The sequence below is a fragment of the Myiozetetes cayanensis genome, unplaced genomic scaffold (genome assembly GCF_022539395.1).
Source record: "Myiozetetes cayanensis isolate MyiCay16 unplaced genomic scaffold, myiCay2020 scf1, whole genome shotgun sequence".
In the NCBI taxonomy this organism is placed as follows: domain Eukaryota; kingdom Metazoa; phylum Chordata; class Aves; order Passeriformes; family Tyrannidae; genus Myiozetetes; species Myiozetetes cayanensis.
In genome coordinates this window covers 98704289-98721811 of record NW_026086604.1, presented here as the reverse complement: position 1 = coordinate 98721811, position 17523 = coordinate 98704289, and the positions used below count along the sequence as shown (strand labels likewise).

Sequence of the window (17523 nt, the reverse complement as noted above, 5' to 3'; positions counted from 1 at the left end):
TTAGCTGGCCACAAAGTGTGACTATGCTTCATTTAGCTTGTTCCTGTTCTGAAAGAAGAGACACTGCTCACTTAATGCAGGTGAGGTTGATTTGTTTGTCCTGCAAGGTGGTCTGCTCTGAGGTAGAGCAGTGTGACACCTATGAGAATTGGGATTAATTAACTAGTAGGATTGGGCTCTGAAAACAGTATCATCATTTTATGAAGTTATTACTTTAAGTCACAGAATCACAGGATGGGCCAGGTTGGAAGGGACCACAGTGGGTCATCCGATCCAATGTTCCTGCTCAAGCAGGGTCATCCTAAAGCACATGGCACAGGATTGTGTCCAGTATCTCCAGTGAGGGAGGTTCCACAACCCCTCTGTTACAGTGCACAGTCACCCACACAGTAAAGAAAATACAGGTGCAGTAAGCCCCTTACAACTTTCTTTGTCTTGCTATGGCTTTCCAGATCTTGTGAAATCATTTAGGCCCTTACTCCCTGCAGGAACCAGTGATCAGAAGGCAAGTTTCTCCCATGTAGGTAGGGAATATTTCTGCATGGAGAGAGGCAAGACCATGGCTTTCTCTGCTGCACAAAGGCAGGCAGCAACTTGGGGCAAGCATGGGGAACACTTGCTCACATTTAGCACAGATTTGTTTTGTATGGGTTCTTTTTGTTGTCCAAGCTTGATGGATCCAATGGGCATGGTTCCAATATGCACAGAGCCAGGGCTGCTGTTTCTCTGCTGAAGTTGAAAGTCCAAGGCTAACTTGTTTCTGGCCTGTCTGTTCCCACTCTGCTCTGCATTGGTGAGGCCTCACCTTGAATATTGTGTGCAGTTTTCATTACCACAGTATAAGAAAAATATTAAGCTGCTAGCATCCAAAGGACTGCAGCTTTCCCTCTTCCTTGAGAGGAAGCCGTCTGAGGACTGGTTGAGGTCACTTGGTCTGTTCAGCCTGGAGGAGACTGAGGGGAGACCTCATTGGAGCCTACAACTTCCTCATGAGGGGAAAAGGAGGAGGAAACACCAGTCTCTTCTCTGCGGTGACCAGGGACAAGACAAAGGGAATGGCCTGAAGTTGTGTCAGGGAAGGTTTAGGTTAATTTTAGGAAAAGGTTCTTCACCCAGAGGGTGTTTGGACACTGTACCAGGCTCCCCAGAGAAATGGTCACAGCACTAAGCCTGACAGAGCTCAAAAAGTGTTTGGATGATACTCTTGGGCACATGGTGTGACTCCTCGGGATGGTCCTATGCAGGGCCAGGAGACGGACTCGATGATCCTTGTGGGTCCTTTCCAACTCAGCATGTTCTGTAACTCTGGCAGTGTCTGACCTGACGTAATGCCCTTGGTCCTTGCAGGGCTTTCTGGACAAGCCGCGGACACGCCGCCGAGCGCGGCCAGGCCGGGCGGGCCGGGCCCCGCCGAGCGAGGCGGGAGGTGCCGTGTCCCCGCCCGGCGGCCCCGGGGGAGGTGCCGGCCGGGCCGAGCAGCCACACGCCACGCCGGCCCGGGGCGAGGGCTGTGGCCGCCGGGCTGTGAGTACGGGCTGTGGGGGCCGGGGAAAGGCGGCGGACCCGGAGGAGGGAGCGGGGCCGGGAACGCCCGGAAAGGCGAGGCTGGCCCGGGCACATCGCGCCCGGCAGCGACTGGGGGAACGATGGCAACAGTGAGGACAAGGGCTGGCGTCCCGCAGCCGCCCGCGTCCCGCCGCCCGCCCTGCTGGGGGGCCGGGGTGTGGGCGGAGGGCGATGCCGGGGGGAGACAGCACCGCCGGCCCGGGGGCGAGCACTAAGGGCGCTCTGCCCTCACCTAAGATGGCGCCGCGGCCTCCCTGGCGGCGCGGTCACGTGATGGCGGAGCGGGGGCGGGGAGGGGCGGTGGCTCCCGTCGGGGTCCGCCCGGGGAGCTTTGGGCCCCGGGGCGAAAGGAGGGGGCAAAGGGGAGCCTGTCTGTGAACCCGTGGGTCGTAATGGGGCCACCGTGCAGTCGTTGTGCTGAGAAAGTATTTGGGTTTGTGGGTTTACTCGCACTGCGGCCCTTGATGCTGGCTCTGTGTAAGTCTCAGTGTGCGTGTAGGAGTTGCAGCTGCTGTGGGGAGAGGTGCCCAGGTGCTAACCGTGGGGCTTTACTCGCCGATTTACACACAGGAATAAGCTTGTAGGAGAAGACTTTGGGGGAGGAAGGGTGATTTCTCTGCTTGGACTCTGAAGAGAGTCGGTAGGTCCGATCAGAAGGCTCTGGGCTTCTTGGTCAGGTAGAACATGTTGGATGTTGACCGGGCCAGTAGCAGCTGTTTCCCCTTGTGCGGAGTGCAAGGGTGATTTCCACTCCTTGAAGGCGGGCATCACTGCTGCAGTGGCAGAGCCTCTCGTAAGATTCAGGCTGTGTCATGTTGCTCATTTTCAGCTGAAGCTTCGTTTGTCTTGTCCTTTAACACCAGTTTGCTTTGACATGCAGGTTAGGTAAGAATGACAGGAAGAATTCGTATGTTTATACTTGTAGCTAGGAGTCAAAACTGATTAATTTCACTATTCGCTATGGTTATTTACTGCCCGTCATTGTGCTGTTGTTTGCTGTGGCGTGGATCCTACAGTTTTTCAGCGACAGCACATATTCAGTGAAGTAATTCCTATCATACTTTTCTTAAGGGAAGCATAGTCAAATCATACAAATGCAAAGGAATAGATTTATCAGATGCAGCACAGTACATCTCTTGGTAGAATTAGAAAGCATGGCAATTTCTAGATTCTCCTGACCCTAGAATCACGAATCTGATATATATATATATATATAAAAAATAACACAATGGTTAGGGTTGGAAAGGACATTAAAAATCATCTAGTTCCCCCCTGCTATGGGCAGGGACACCTTCCACTAGACCAGGTTTCTCAAAGCCCCATCAAACCTGGCCTAGAACACTTCCAGGCATGGGGCGTCCACAAATTCTCCGAGGAACCCATTCCAGTCTCTTAGGGGCTCATCCACTGAGTTGAGCAGTGCAAGTTGGAAGCTGGAGAGGATAGAGCTGTGCTCCCCAGAATTGTGAAGTGCCATGGGCTTCCTCTGTGCTGTGTTAGAATACTTGCTGGAGTCAGAGTTCACAGTTTTTATGTGTATCTGTGAGCATGGTGGTAGCTTTTAATTTTAATGATAACTGTGATGAGAGAGGAGGCAAGATTTACTTATGGCATTAACTGTATTTCTAATTTTGCTCTGGATGGCAACTTTTGCAAATGAGCTGTAAGAGTTAACATCTCTCTAAGTGACTGGTTCAGTGAAGGGCCCCTATGTAGGGGAGGAAGAGAGGGTGCTGGAAAGAAACCACAAAGCTGCAAGGTGTGTTTGTGAAGCCTTGAATGCTGCTGTTCTTCCTAGCTGAGAACTGAGATGTTCTGGGTCTGTGGGTTGGATGTCCAAAGGTAAAGGAAAGGAACTGAACTCTTTGCTGGGACTTGTGCTGAGGTTCCAGATGCTTGTGCTTTACAACACTGGTAGCCGTTGCACAAAGTCTATTGCAAAGCTTAAGTATACAGTGTTGGAAAGACCACTTTTCACTGCTTTTATTCTTGGCCATGCAATAACAATCTTCTCTTTTGCTCTCACTTGATAGGAATAATGTTCCCAACATGTCTGTGCAGTCACTGCTTTGTGAAAGAATCGCTGTTGCCAAAGACTTGATCAAGAGAGCAGAAGCCCTTTCCAAGTCGCAGAAAAGGAGAATAGAAGGTGGGGCAAAGCTATGTAGCAAACTGAAGGCTGAGCTAAACTTCTTACACAAGGTGGAGGCAGGGAAAGTGGCCATTAAAGAGTCCCATCTGCAGAGTACAAACCTTACCCACCTCCAAGCCATTGTTCAGTCAGCAGAGAACCTGGAGGATGTTGTCAGTGTCCTCCATGTCTTTGCCTATGAGGACAGGTTTGGAGACAAACAGACCCTGGTGGTAGATGTTGTTGCAAACGGAGGACACACGTGGGTGAAGGCCATCGGTCGGAAAGCTGAGGCCCTGCACAACATCTGGCTGGGGAGAGGCCAGTATGGTGACAAAAGTGTCATTGAGCAGGCAGAGGACTTCCTGCAAGCAAGCCGTCAGCAGCCAGTGGAGTACAGCAATCCCCACATCATCTTTGCGTTCTACAACAGCGTGTCCAGTCCTATGGCAGAGAGACTCAAGGAGATGGGAATATCTGTGAGAGGAGACGTTGTTGCTGTGAACTCGTTGGTGGAGCCATCTGCAGACAACGAGCACCCTAGCGCCGGTGAATCGGATGAAGAAGGCCCTGAACTCCTGCAGGTGACCAGAGTGGACCGTGAGAATTTAGTGGCCAGCATTGCTTTTCCTACTCAGATCAAAGTAAATGTCTGCAATAGAGTTAACTTGGACATCACTACCTTAATAACCTATGTCTCTGCTCTGAGCTATGGGGGCTGCTACTTTGTCTTCAAAGAAAAAGTGCTGACAGAGCAAGCAGCCCAAGAAAGAAGGGAGAGAGTGCTGCCTCAGCTGGAGGAGTTCATGGAGGGAAAAGAGCTCTTTGCCTGCGAATCCGCTGTCAGAGATTTTCAGTCCATCTTGGAAACGCTGGGAGGACCTGAGGAGAAAGAGCGAGCTGCATTGCTCGTTAAAAGAATTACCGTGGTGCCAGATCAGCCGTCTGAGCGTGCCTTAGGACTGGTGGCTAGTTCAAAAATCAACAGCCGTTCTCTAACCATTTTTGGGACAGGAGACACTTTGAAAGCCGTCACCATGACTGCAAATAGTGGGTTTGTGAGGGCAGCAGCAAACCAAGGAGTCAGGTTCAGCGTTTTTGTCCATCAGCCACGAGCGTTGACAGAAAGCAAAGAATCTGCTGCCACACCTTTACCAAAGAGCTGCCCATCTGATAATGGACTATAAGTCATTATGAGTTAGTCAGGGAAATACTGACTAACAGTGCTGCAGTGGAGGCTTTTTGAGAAACAGAAAAATCATAGCAATACAGTTTTGGGTGTGTATCAGTGATAACAATAACTGTAGCAGTGGAAGAACTCCTCAAGGGATTTACAGTATCTTCACTCATTCCTTTGGGTTTTTTTGTTCAGCTGACCATTAATTTATTCACTAAAGTAATAAGATGTCAATGAAAATTGTTAACTGGCTTACAATGTATTAATTGTATCCATCTCTATTAAAAAGTTCAGTCAAAGCACAGTTACTATTGTGCCCTTGTCATTTTTGTCCTCTTCAGAGAGGTAAGGTCCATCATTTCAGATGAACTTTGGGCTTGACTTCTGTGGAACTTAAATCTTTCTTTCACCTATCCTATTTGACTGAATTCTTTCTTGATTCAGAGATACCTTGCATAGAGACCTGCGCCTTTTTGGTGTATGATGTTTTGTGAAGACGTGACTAGTAGCCATGGATAGAAACCAACTTAAGCCTTCCTTCTGTTACTGAAAGGAACCTCTGTATGTATACCATGTTACACTGAATTGGGCAACAGCTTTAAAATTTCTGGAAAAATTGTTGAAATCATAGTTCATTTGCATTAACACATTGTGACTCAGGCTAAACTGGGCAGCCAGTGGTAGCAGACCAAGGATGCAAATCTGCTTCCCTTTTCTCTTAGTCATTGCCCAAACGCAAAGTCTTGTTGGGTGCAAAGCCCAGCTCGAGGCTTCAGAATCCTCCTAAACTGAGCCAGCACCTCCGTGGTTTTTGATACTAGTCTGCTCTCTGCTGAGGACTCATGGTGAACTTGATTCTGGCTTTATTGCATGTGGATTACCTGAAACAAAGCCTTAGTGAGGTCCTTCAGTGTTGGTGTGGCAGATGAGGAGGTTTGTGGGGTATGTTGTTAAGTCCTAGTTTGCTCCGTAGCAGAGAGAAGCCTTTTCACTGGTGGTGTAATTGCTGATTTTATTCAAAGTGTAGAATAAACAATTCCTTCTTTTGTCTTTTTTTCTTTTCCCCAGGAGAGATTTGCTGTTTTAGAAGTCTTTCTCATGTTTTTTTCCTGAATACTGTAATGACAGCATTTGCTATTTGGTATTAATTTGCATCAGTTTCCTAGTGGAAAATTTTGAGATGTCAGAGCAAGCCTCTGGGCCCTGAGCTATACATTTTTATCAGGTCAGTGAAAGAGATACCCACTGAATATTTTATAGGCTGTTGTTTCAACATGATAGCATTGTTACACAGCTTATGGTTCAGGCAAAGAACATTCTCTTGCCTCCTGCCCTCCACTCTAAATCTGTTCCTACAGTCCTACAGTCCAGTGTAGCTGCAGTGCTGCCCTTAGCCATGGTCTCAGCCCATTTCTTTGTGGTCCCCAGCAGTGATGTAAAGATACTGGCGTGCCCACAAAACCACTCAGCCAGTCTCGTCTAGCTGAGTAAGCTGAACTCCAAGCAGCAGAAGTGTACTTCTCTGTCTGTGTGACTCTTGCTCTGCTCTTAGTATGCCTGTAAACTCTTAGTGGTTGTCACCAGTAACCACATACTGCATAACTTTACCTGAACCTTTTAATAATGCAGTTTGCTCTCTACCTGCCCTTTGTTTCTGTGGGTTGCTGAAGTAGTTCATGGGGTTTAATTAAGATGAACGGAACTGGATTTGGGTCTTTTGCTGCTTCGGCACCCACTGTACTTACTACCTGCCAGTTTCACAGTTCCTCCTACAGGAGCGCAGGGAGGTATCATGGTGTGATGGATTTACCAGAGCACAACCACAGATGTCTGTGAAATGTTAGAAACAGCTGGAAGGAAAGTGCCTTTCATTTCTACCATGAGAGCCCTTAGTCTGGACACATGTATGATGGCACTCCTGTCCAGTAGATGTGGGAATAGAGGTGGGGAAGGCCATCTGTCCAAGAGAAAAAGAACTGTGTTTCTGTTTTGTATCAAGTCCTGAAAAAGGATACAAGAAGCCTCCTAGTGAATAATTTATGAAAAGAACAACCTGGAAGAGAGGGTTTCTTTTGTTTGCATCTCAGAGCTGTAAAAGCTGAGGTCCCAACAAACAGTTTACTATTTAATAGAATCATAGAATCAGAAAACGTTAAGGGATTGGAATGGACCTTAAAGATCATCTAGTACCAATCCCCCTGGCAATGCCCCCTCTTCACCAGTGATTTATCACTGATTAATCTGTTTTACACTATTACAGGATATATTCGAAGCTAGGTGCAAGGCAACAGTGCACTTATGCATGGTAATTCATTGTGGCCTTTTAAGAACTAATCCTTTGTATTTAAGTTAATTTGCTTGCAGCCTTTTTAAAGTGATGAGGACTTTGAATGAATAAATGGGAGACAGCTGCTTTCTTCTCCTTCTTACTGTGACTCAAGAAGTGGTTTTCCATCAATTTCCCTGTTGGATTCCATTCAGCAATCTTGACTATCCTCTTGGGCACTGTCTAAGGAAGTTTCTCCAAACCATGGATGAGAGGGCAGTGACTTGAATTCTTACACGGTGGTGACCCAGGGAAAGCTGTGAGAAGCAAGTGACCTCTATATTACCTGGATTAGGAGTGGGTGAGCTCTGTTTGCTGTATTCCTTCACCCCTGCTGCTGCAGAGCTGTCTGACTTGTTTTGTAGGGATACTTTTGTATGACCAGTAAGTGCAACTCTGTTTAAAAGCCTCTGTATCTGGAGCCATCGTGTGGTGATTTTCTTCATTACCAGTCATTTTTGCACAATGCGCTACATGTCATTGAATCAATTTTCTTTCTTTTACTAATTTCTGCCAATCACATAAGCATTATTTTAGGATTATGAAGCTCTTTCTGCATACCAATGTGCAACTTGAGGGTTCTGTTGTTATTTTCTGTCTCCCTGATGCATTTTGCAGTAAAAAACCCTCAGAATATGGATGTTCTTTTTTTTTTCCCCTCCAGTAGTTGTCTGGCTTATCAGTCAAACAGAAGTGTAATGTTGACAGACTGTAAAAATTGTTTTATAAGATGAAACCAAAAACTGAATGCTGGCTTGGAGACAAAATGTGTTTTGATTGTAATATTTGGTGGCTTTTATACCACCTTTGAATATACTGGTGATCTACATGTATGAACCAGTGTTCTGGTTTGTTGCATTTAGATATCTTCTACTTAATTTCACAAATAGGGGGCTAGACATTGAACTTCCCTTATTTATGACTTTCCAAATGAGTTGTTAGAAAACACAAATGTTTGGAATTAAGTTGGGAAAAAATGGAAATCCAAGACTGCTTATCCTTTCTTCCAGTATCACAAGCTGCTTTGTCTATGCTACACCAGGCATTAGAATATCCAAAGATGTCTCATTTGCTGCTGTAGATTTTGGTGGGTTTTTTTCAATTAAAGTTTTCAGTATTAAGTTCCTTGGCAAATATGGATTCCTAAACTGTTTTAGGGAACCTTGTTCTTCTGACACTTTAAATTTGTTTTACATTATCTCTGTATGGTTCCATAGTCTGAGGAGAGCCAGCATCTCCATTCTGTGCAGCACTCAGCCTGCTCTATTTGCTCCACAGTAAGAATAGCAAACAAAGAATGCTGCAATTGGTGCCAGACAGGAGAAAGCACTTGTATATTATATGAGAAATAAATCAATATGTTAAGTTGTTAATACATTTGTGTTTCTGTATATGTTCTTTTCTTGCTCTTGCTCTATCTGACAAAACCTGCAGATCAATGACTTGTCATTGTACTTGCAAGCCGTGAAAACGCTCAGAGGTAGTTTTTGTGTGTTGTAGCCACTGTTGTGTAAAAGTGTTGTTCATTGGTAGTTTAATAGTTAATAATAGCTAAATAGTGGTTTGTGTTCCAAACTGCCCCTCTCATCTGATGATACCTTCAGCGGATGCAAAGCAGTCTGTTGAAGTCATCTGCAGCCTGTCTGAAAATACTTTCACAACCCTGACCCTAGGTCCTGCAACCTGAAGGTAGGTGTGGTCACAGCAGTAATAAAATAAGAAAACACAAGCATCAATTGTTTGGAATATGTTTGAGAAGAGACCTAGCAAAATCTGAAATCTTTTTAATCTTTTTTGTTAAAGTGGACCAAGGAAAGGATTACAATAATGACGAAGCACGTATAGTTGCAGTGACGTTCTTTATTTCAGGTTATTATGCAAGCAAAACAGTACAGGTCACCTGTTATCTAATTAACCTGGTAAAGTAAGAAAGAATTAGGTGGGGTTCTTTAACTGAAGGTTATGGTTACAGTTTTCCTGCAAGGTGTACTTCTAGGAATAGCTCTGCCATCTAGCTTGCTACAGGCACCTCACGTGTGTTCTTGGTGGTGAAATCATCTCTGCAGATATGTGGATGTTGCTTTTCCATCAAGTTTTAATGTTGCAATTTATTCTAGAGTAAAAACAAAGACAGTGAATGTAAAACTACTACACTGCTCAGAATTGCGACTTTGGGGCTTTGCAAATTGTTTCCTATCGATGCATGGAAATTAAGATTGTTCCTGTATAAACTGTTGTAAAGAAAAAACAAACAAAACCTCCCCTCCTCACACTTTCATTGTCCAGGAGATCCTTTTGTAAATTTAAAAGGTCCTCACTTATAATGTCTTACATAAGACATTAATCTCTTAATAAAAAAAAACCCCAAACAAACCTCAAACCAACAAAATAAATATACCACCACCCTCCCTTTTTCCCCCTCCTCACCCAAATCCCCATAGGGACTAACAACATCTGATAATGAAGCTGTGCCCCTTTATTTATTAATGAGACTGAGTACATGATAAAGCAACTCATTGTGGTAACAAGAAACAAGGAGATAGAGGGTACAGAAGTTTACACTGTGTAAGTACCAAGATCCTTCTTGGGTTTTTCTTCTGTAGGGATTAATTTGGCCCGTCTTTATGGGGATGATGTTCAGCAGAGTGAAATGTCACTCAGGCATACCACAAGCCTTCACAACAATGAAACTTGACCATATGAATATTTTTGGTTTTATTGGCCTTGTGGGTTTTTTCCACATTGCATGTGCATTATAAGCCAGCATTAACTATATTCACAAGCGACACCTCTTCCGTGGAGAGGAGATGTGACCTCTTTACTTCACGTACAGCTGTAAAATGCACTCATCTGTGATAACACAATTTGTCTTAAGGAGCATCACCTTTCTCTCTGTTGGTAGCAAGTTTTTGGAATGAGGAGAGGAGAAGAAGGTGGCTAGACCTCTGGCATGCCAGATACCCTGCTAGAAATAGACTTCAAGGATCAGCAGTATTTTTTTACATCCTGCTGCATTAGTGCAGGAAAGGTAGGAGCACTGAGTTAACAAAATGGAGATAACAGTAACATGGACAATCAAAGACAAAATGGGTCTTACCAGATATTTCAGTGGATGACTCCTGGGTTGGTTCTTGGCTTGGTTCCACGCTCGGCTTAGGGGTAAATTCAGTACTTGGCTCTCCGCTCAGCTCCCAAGTGATCTGTCCACTTTCTTGCATTCCAGTGTTCCCAACTTGCTCTGTGTCATTCTCCTTGTGTGAGTCTCCGCTGTAGTCCGGGGGCAGCTCTGTGCTTGGTTGTATGCTGGGATCTCTGCTTTGCTCCATGCTTGTTGCCTCAGACACTGGGGTAACAGAGGTACCTGTGAACGAAATGAAAGGGAATTTACATGGATGAGGAGGATGGTTTGAAAAACTAAGGTATTTCTAGGGATATCTGAACATGTACATAGTTGTTTTGATAGATCAGAGAGCCCAAGTAGGAGTTTAGGGAGGAGAAAAAAATAAAGTACAATCTGGAATGTGAATCTTATTTCAAGTTGACAAAGGTGGATTTTCCAGTATGTTTTTGACTCACCATGTGCCTTTAGCAGATCAACCAGAACCAGAATCAGCAGTGCTGAAACGATTGCCATCTTTTTCATTATGGTTGCCTAGATGCCACGTTAAGCCCAAGCCTTTGGAAGCAAACTTGAAGTGGGTGACAGACAGAAAGCCCTGGGTATTTAAAGGCAAGCTCATACCTCTGCATGCTTTGACACCTTCCTGAAAATAACACGTTGCGAAAACAACATCAAGTTACATTCTCAGAACAAATGTAGGACCTGTCAGGAACTGCAATCATGTAGCTCCTGCCCTTTGCTTCAGGGTGAGATAACCTCTTCTACAAGCAGTAAAGGACTTTGGGGGCAGAGGGGTGGGACATTGGTGGCCCAGATTGCAGTAGCACTGATAATGGCATCACAGCATTGCCTCTGGTAATGCTGGTTTCACAAGGCAATTGATCCTGTTGGTTTTGAATGAGGATCTTCAAAAATCCTTTGATATGACATTTGACAAATTGAATGTACCTTGTGGAAACAGGTGAAAGGTGAGGTGTGACTAAAAATTGTGTAGCTGGCTTCTGTGTTGTAAAAAATTAATAACAATGTGAAAGAACTGTGATGTTCTGGTCAAGGATCAAAGAGCATTTCATTGGGAAGTCTTTTCCTTTTAATTGTTGAAAACTTGTGTATTTGTGAATGTGTGTATATTCAGTTTGTGATATCTCAGGCAGTATCTCAGTCCCAGAATGATGCACTTGAAAGGTTGGGACAGAACCAGTCAAATCTCTAAGGAGGACTTGGCTCCTACATGTGGTTTAATCAGCAAAGCACAATTGTTTCAAGGGCCCTTTCTGATGCAGAGAAGTTGCTCTGTTTGCATGCATGCAGTTCAGTTCCACCTGGCCTCCCCCATCCAGGGAAGTGGGGTCATGATCAGACACTCAGAGGTTGTGGTAATTGTAACCAGGTTAGTTATGTTTCGGCGTCTGCTGGGGTAGCTGTGGACCTCAGGGCTGTGTGTGCAGCTCTGTGTTGCAGTTAGAGAACTGTGGGCCCAGTTCTGTACATTACACTCCTATGAGTGAGTGGTGAAATTGCTCTAACTAGCAATTCTGCAGTAATTAGCAGAATTAGGTTAATATCAAATCAATGTAAAGGAATTCAGAATCTGACTCTCAAGATTTCCCCCCACCCTGTTTCCCTGATTTCACTTGTTTAATATTGCATCAACTTAGTTTTTTAGCACAGTGTTTCTTTCAAGTTGCTTCTACCTCTAGGGTTAGCCTGAGGCATTATTCTTCTAATCAAGCTTTTTATGCTGCAACAGAAGGATTTTATTTTTTCCTTGAAGAGAAAAAGAAATACCAGTGCCCATGAACACCTACTGACACATGGCTGCAGCCATAGCTTTCTCCTGTGCTGTTGGCTTCAAATGAATGTTGATCTTTAACAACGTGATTTTTCAAATGTGGAAGAATTATTTCTTCAGTATGGAAGAATTTGTTCCCAACTCACTTGTAAGAGATGACAATATGATGCACAGGCCAGAAATCTGCAGATAACTGTCTGCAATGAACAAGATTCCTCAGTATAAACTGAGAAGTCTTGTTTTTCATTCTTGAAAATGTTTTTCCTCCACACAATTTCATGTGTTTTCATGAGGTATTGGGACTGTTAGTTGTGTAGGAACAGTAAGCAAATATCCTACAGGTTCCTTTAGTCTTAATGAGTTATTACTGTACAAGGAAAGAGGAATTGTCATGTTACTCCTCAGTGGATCTCGATTTTGTTTCTGAAGTACTTATCTTCCCTTTTAACGAGGCTCACTGAGCAGAGTTGCCCATCTTGATTTTTCCAGATTCCTCTGCTTGTGTCATCACTACAGTTTCTAAAAATTTGAAGCAGGGAATTTAAGCATTTTAAGGCAGGGTTTCAGGTTAGTTGTTTGTCTGGAGACAAAATTAGTTTCACCGTTTTCTCATGCTGCCAGTCACATTGTTAAGGAGAAATCTCAAAAAGTAGTAGTAAAGGGATAAATTCTGAGTAGGAGTTCTTACTGTTTGGGGTTTTGTTTGGGGCTTTTTTCAGAATTAGTACAGAACCTGTCACTGTTCAGTATCTTCAGTAACCTGAAAGTAAATACAGTTAACCCTGCTGAAAGAATAAGTAATGGTGAGGACAGAGGTATATTACAGGTCTGTTGTTCCTAACTATAGTTTTTTTAATGGGCCCCAGCCAACAAAGCAAGTTATATGCACAGGATAAAGGAATAAAAACTGCACTTAAGCAATGGCAGCTGCACCTGAAAATGTCTTGCTCCAACAGTTTCCCTCCCCATATTCCTGAATGAGGCCCTCAGTCCAAATATTGACATCCATTATAGAATATATCCAAATTAGAGAGAGTAAAGAAAGAAATGTTTATTGGTGAAAAAAAATTTTCCCTATGAAGGAAGAAATCCTTTCAGATGCCAAATCTGTTTATTTTATAAAAGAGTAGGATATAGGAGTGACTTATGTTTTGTCATTCCATTGGGGGAAAAACCCAAAAAGCTAGGTCCTAAAGCAGTCATTTAGTGGGATGGATGGAGGTATGGCCAGAGACTGTTGCTTGAATAATAGGATTTACTATGAGGGAACTGAGTGGTGTTTAAAAACCTGGTGGATTAAAAAAAAACCCTGTGTGTGATTATCCGGTGGTTCCTCTTAGCCTTGTGGTCTTTTGAGTCTTAGTTGTCCAGATTATGTATTGATATTGGACTCCTAGGGAGAAGCAAATATGACTTTAATACATTCTTAGTACCCTTTGGTCCAGGTGCCTTGGTTGATATGGAGACTGGCAGCTGGGATCTCTAATAGGTGAGAGACAAGCAATTCTTCCTTCTTGGGCTTCTGTACCTGTGCAATGACAGGATGGGAGAACTTATTTTGCATTTTAACAGTTGAGTGCAAGTATTCCAAAGGTGTGCTGTGCAAGCAAGCACAGCTCTAAGAGGTTTTAACAGCAAGTAATGGTGACTGGATGTGATACGTGGCCTGCCTTCCTTCTCACCTCCAAATTTGGAAATGTAGTGCAGGGTATTTATTAAAAGTGGTTTCATGTACTAAGAATATTGTGAATAAAGGATACTAAAATAATTTTTAAAATATATTTCTTTCCTTCCCCTGCCACTATTTTTTATCTCTTTCACTTGAAAACAAGCCAAGGTCATGAAATATAGCTCAGTGGAGCTAGGATCGAAGCAAGGGACGTTGTTTGTCAGTTGGTGGAGGAACTAGTTGTCAGAAGTTTATACAGGCTTAGGAGAAGACTGCATGTAAAAGTAAAACTGAGGTAACTTAGGATATGGAAGCAACATCCAGACCAAGAGTTCCTCAGATGAAAATTAGGACCATAGGCTAATTTAGCTTGGAAAGCATCTTGGGAGATCTGCAATGTCCCACTGAAAGGAGTGCCACCTGAATTATACCATTTTACTCAGAGCTTTATTCAGCCTGGGTTTGAAAGCCTCCAAGGACAGAGCCTGCATAACCTCTCTGAGCAACTTGCTCCAATGCTTGATAGTCCTCATGGTGCAAAAGTGCTTCTTTATATTCCACCTGAATTTTCCTTTTTTTGACTTATGTCTGTTGTCTCTTGTCCTCTCATTGAGTGCCACTGTCAAGCCTGGCTTTTGATAACCTTTATAAATAGCTAGAAAGTCAGAGAGTATTAGCTGGAGGCTGACATTCTATTATGTGAATAGAATATAAAGACTTATTCTAAATTGTTCCTTCTCTCTGGTCATCAGCTCATGGCCACCTTTGCAAATGAGGCACTAGGTTGGGTGGATCCCTGGTCAGATTGGGTTATATTAAACATATTGAGTAGTATCTTTTGTTGGACTAGTGTAGGGGAGGGAAAGGTGTTGATTCTAATTTGGATCTCTGAAACAGCTGCAGACCCCTTTAAAACCAAATGTTGCTTGTTACTTTCATTGCTGCTTGAAAAATAAGCAAATTCTTATATGGTCGTTTTTATGAGTGTTTTTGTTTGGTGGTGTTTTTTGTTTGTTTTGTTTTGTTGTAGGGTAGGGTTTTTTATTTGCTTTGTTCCTTTCTTCTTTTTTTTTTTTCTTTTAAGCTGTTGCAGAATACCTTTTAGGCAGAATAATTTTTAGTACAAAAGGAGGTAATTTGGAAAACTGTTTAATTTAGAGAAGTAGACTTAGTGCTAAGGAGCTGTGAGATTAGATCACACTGCAGGAGACAGAAGCTTCTGTTTTTAAAACAAGCTCTTTTTTTTTTGTTTAGCAGCAAGGACCAGATTTTCTGGAAAGGTGAAGGATGCTAAGACTAGTGCATTCTTTTCTTGTGAACTGATGATCTAGGGCTTACAAACAAGTGTTCTTGGGCATCTTGTGTCATATAGAACCATATTTTGGGAAAAGGATCTGTGGTTTTGTTTTACAAAGAGTTCCCTTTTTCATGGAGATTAACATGAGAGAAAAAGAAAGTCAAAGACTCTAGTCAAATTCCACAGAAAAAAGAAGAGTTTTGTGTGCTTTCTCTACTGTTTAATGTTTCAGGAGGCTATTTGGAACTAATTGTTTGATTGTTTTTGTTTGTCAGTAAGGCAGATTTTGGCCTTTTCTGGAAAATCTGAGAAAAAATATTAAGTCAGGATCTCTTATGTATCAATAAGTGTAGACTAAGTTACATATCAGAAGCTCTTAAATACAGCAGTTTGAAATAAAGTTTTGTGATTCAGGCCAGACTTTCAGCACTACTTGGAACACAGTCACTTTTTCCCTCCCAGAAGTCCATGTAATTCATAAAGGTAAATAAGTTTTGTCACTTCACAGCTGGGGATAGATGCAAAAAGAAGACTACAAGACTGACTGAATGATAACCTGCTGCCTCTCAGAGATGTCTCAAAATAAAGTATTTATCTCAGGTTTTCCAGAAATGAGGGGGAGGGTGGGGAGGAGGAGCCATGTAGAGGAGGTGAAGGAGGTCATGAGAAAGAGAAAGATGTTATGGAAAGTTAAGATACCCTCGGTAGGTCAGCAGGAATCAGTGTTTTGGGTGTGTGCTCCTCGTAGGCAATGTCTCCAGGCAGAATAACTCAGGAATGGTAAAGTTGAAACAGGTCCTGCTGTCCTCAGTTGAGCCTTGCACAAAGCTGACGTCCACTTTTATCACAGAGAGGGTGAAGAAGCCATGTAGTAAGCTCTAACTGGACAATTTTCCCTCAGAGAGCCCTTCTTTCTAGCTGTCATTAATTATTTTAATTACATGGGAAGGCCTAAATCTCATGTTTGCTTCTGCTTTGTGTGGGTGCTATTAGGGTTGTCTCATTCTCTCCAATAACATTAAGTGCTTCTGGAATACTGTTACATTTTTTTCCTTGTTAAATTTGATGACAGTGATTTCCATGAGCTAATGATGGAAAAATTAATGAATAGTTGAGAAATTAATCCATGATGCATGGCCAGTAATAAGGTGGAGAGTTGATCTTTGCAGAAAAGCTGTCAGAAGTCAGCTGTTTTATATGTCTTCATTTCTAAAGAAATTTCAGAGCTGGGTTTGATGTTTCAATGGCTAAATCAACCCACAGGTCCACTTTGTAAAGAGCATATCCAACTGCCTGAGTAAGGCAACTTAAAGAGACTTTAGTGTGTTGAAAAGAATGATCTAATTCTGTTTTTCTTAAATTGTCATCTCCTAGGAGTGGTTCATGCCACTTCCACAGAGAATTGTGTGTTACTTATTTAACAATCAGGTATTAGAACACCTAGTCATTAGGTAATGTAACCTAATATAATGTTACTAGGTGAATGTAATGAAAATACTGTAGATAAATAAGAGGCAGCTTCTCTAAAGCTCTAAGGACAGAGGAGGTGGTTTATAACTTGTCTTTTCTGCTAAGACTTTCAGTTTATAAGAATATAGTAAGCTGGGAGCTTTATGAAGCTGTATTGCCCTTTATTTCTCTGTAGAAAGCTTCCACATTGCTTAAGCACTCCACTCTGACTTCCTGTTAATTGTACCAGCTGAAGGAGTGAAGAAAAGTAAAAGACACAGCAAGTGAATCTTTACTTCTCTTGTTCTTTATTGTGGGTACTCTAATTTTGGCCATGTATATTTGGATGTAAATCTGAATTCTTGCATCTGAAGTGATAAAAAAGTCTTTACAGAAGCTCTTATTTAATTTTGAGAGGTGTAATTTGCTACAATTTAAATGAGATTCAGTTATGAATTCCATGGATAGAATCTGGGTAGAATAATAAAAGATCATTCAACTAGCCTAGCTAAGAAAGCAGCAATGACACCCAAAAAGTCTTGATTCCCTCTCCTCTTCTGCTCTGCACCCCTGTGCCTTCCCTTCTGTAACCAATGATGCTTAACTGCTTCCTGGGAAGCTGATTAAACTTGCTGATTTGGCAGAAAACTTTCTTTTCCTGCTAGATTGAAGATTTAAGATACCTCGGTAGAGGTATCTTAGTACCTCTGGGGCTTATGAAAGGAAACAGTGGGAGCACATGGCCAAGAACAGAGCCATGTCAGTGGCTGCTGGGTCATCTCAGATGATCTCCTCTGGTAGCTCCATAACTCACTGGAAATGCATAAATTGAAATTGGGTTTGTAGTTACTCCTTGTCTGTAGTCTGTATTGTTGGCAGTAATTAGTCCAAATAGAGCTGATTTGGCAGTGGCAGTTTTAGGTCAGACAAAATAATGCTGTATCAGAAGGGTCCCCACGCAGGTTCTGTCACTATTGGATGTGGCAGCACCAGAC

General features: G+C 42.9%; 2 protein-coding genes across 3 annotated transcripts in view; both read left to right on the top strand.

The window, feature by feature from the left end:
• Positions 1–17523, top strand: part of EGFR (epidermal growth factor receptor) — a 1326436-nt gene that overhangs the window by 807536 nt on the left and 501377 nt on the right. The gene's annotated exons all lie outside the window — the stretch shown is intronic.
• CUNH7orf25 (chromosome unknown C7orf25 homolog) lies at positions 1384–5182 on the top strand. Of its 2 annotated transcripts, none has more exons than XM_050330312.1 (2): positions 1384–1524; positions 3600–5182. In XM_050330312.1, exon 2 carries the CDS (start codon positions 3616–3618, stop codon positions 4882–4884), a length of 1269 nt encoding a protein of 422 aa, XP_050186269.1. In that variant the 5' UTR covers positions 1384–1524; positions 3600–3615; the 3' UTR covers positions 4885–5182. The 2 variants fall into 2 exon arrangements, with proteins under 2 accessions (XP_050186269.1, XP_050186277.1); XM_050330320.1 differs by lacking the exon at positions 1384–1524 and adding an exon at positions 1936–2043.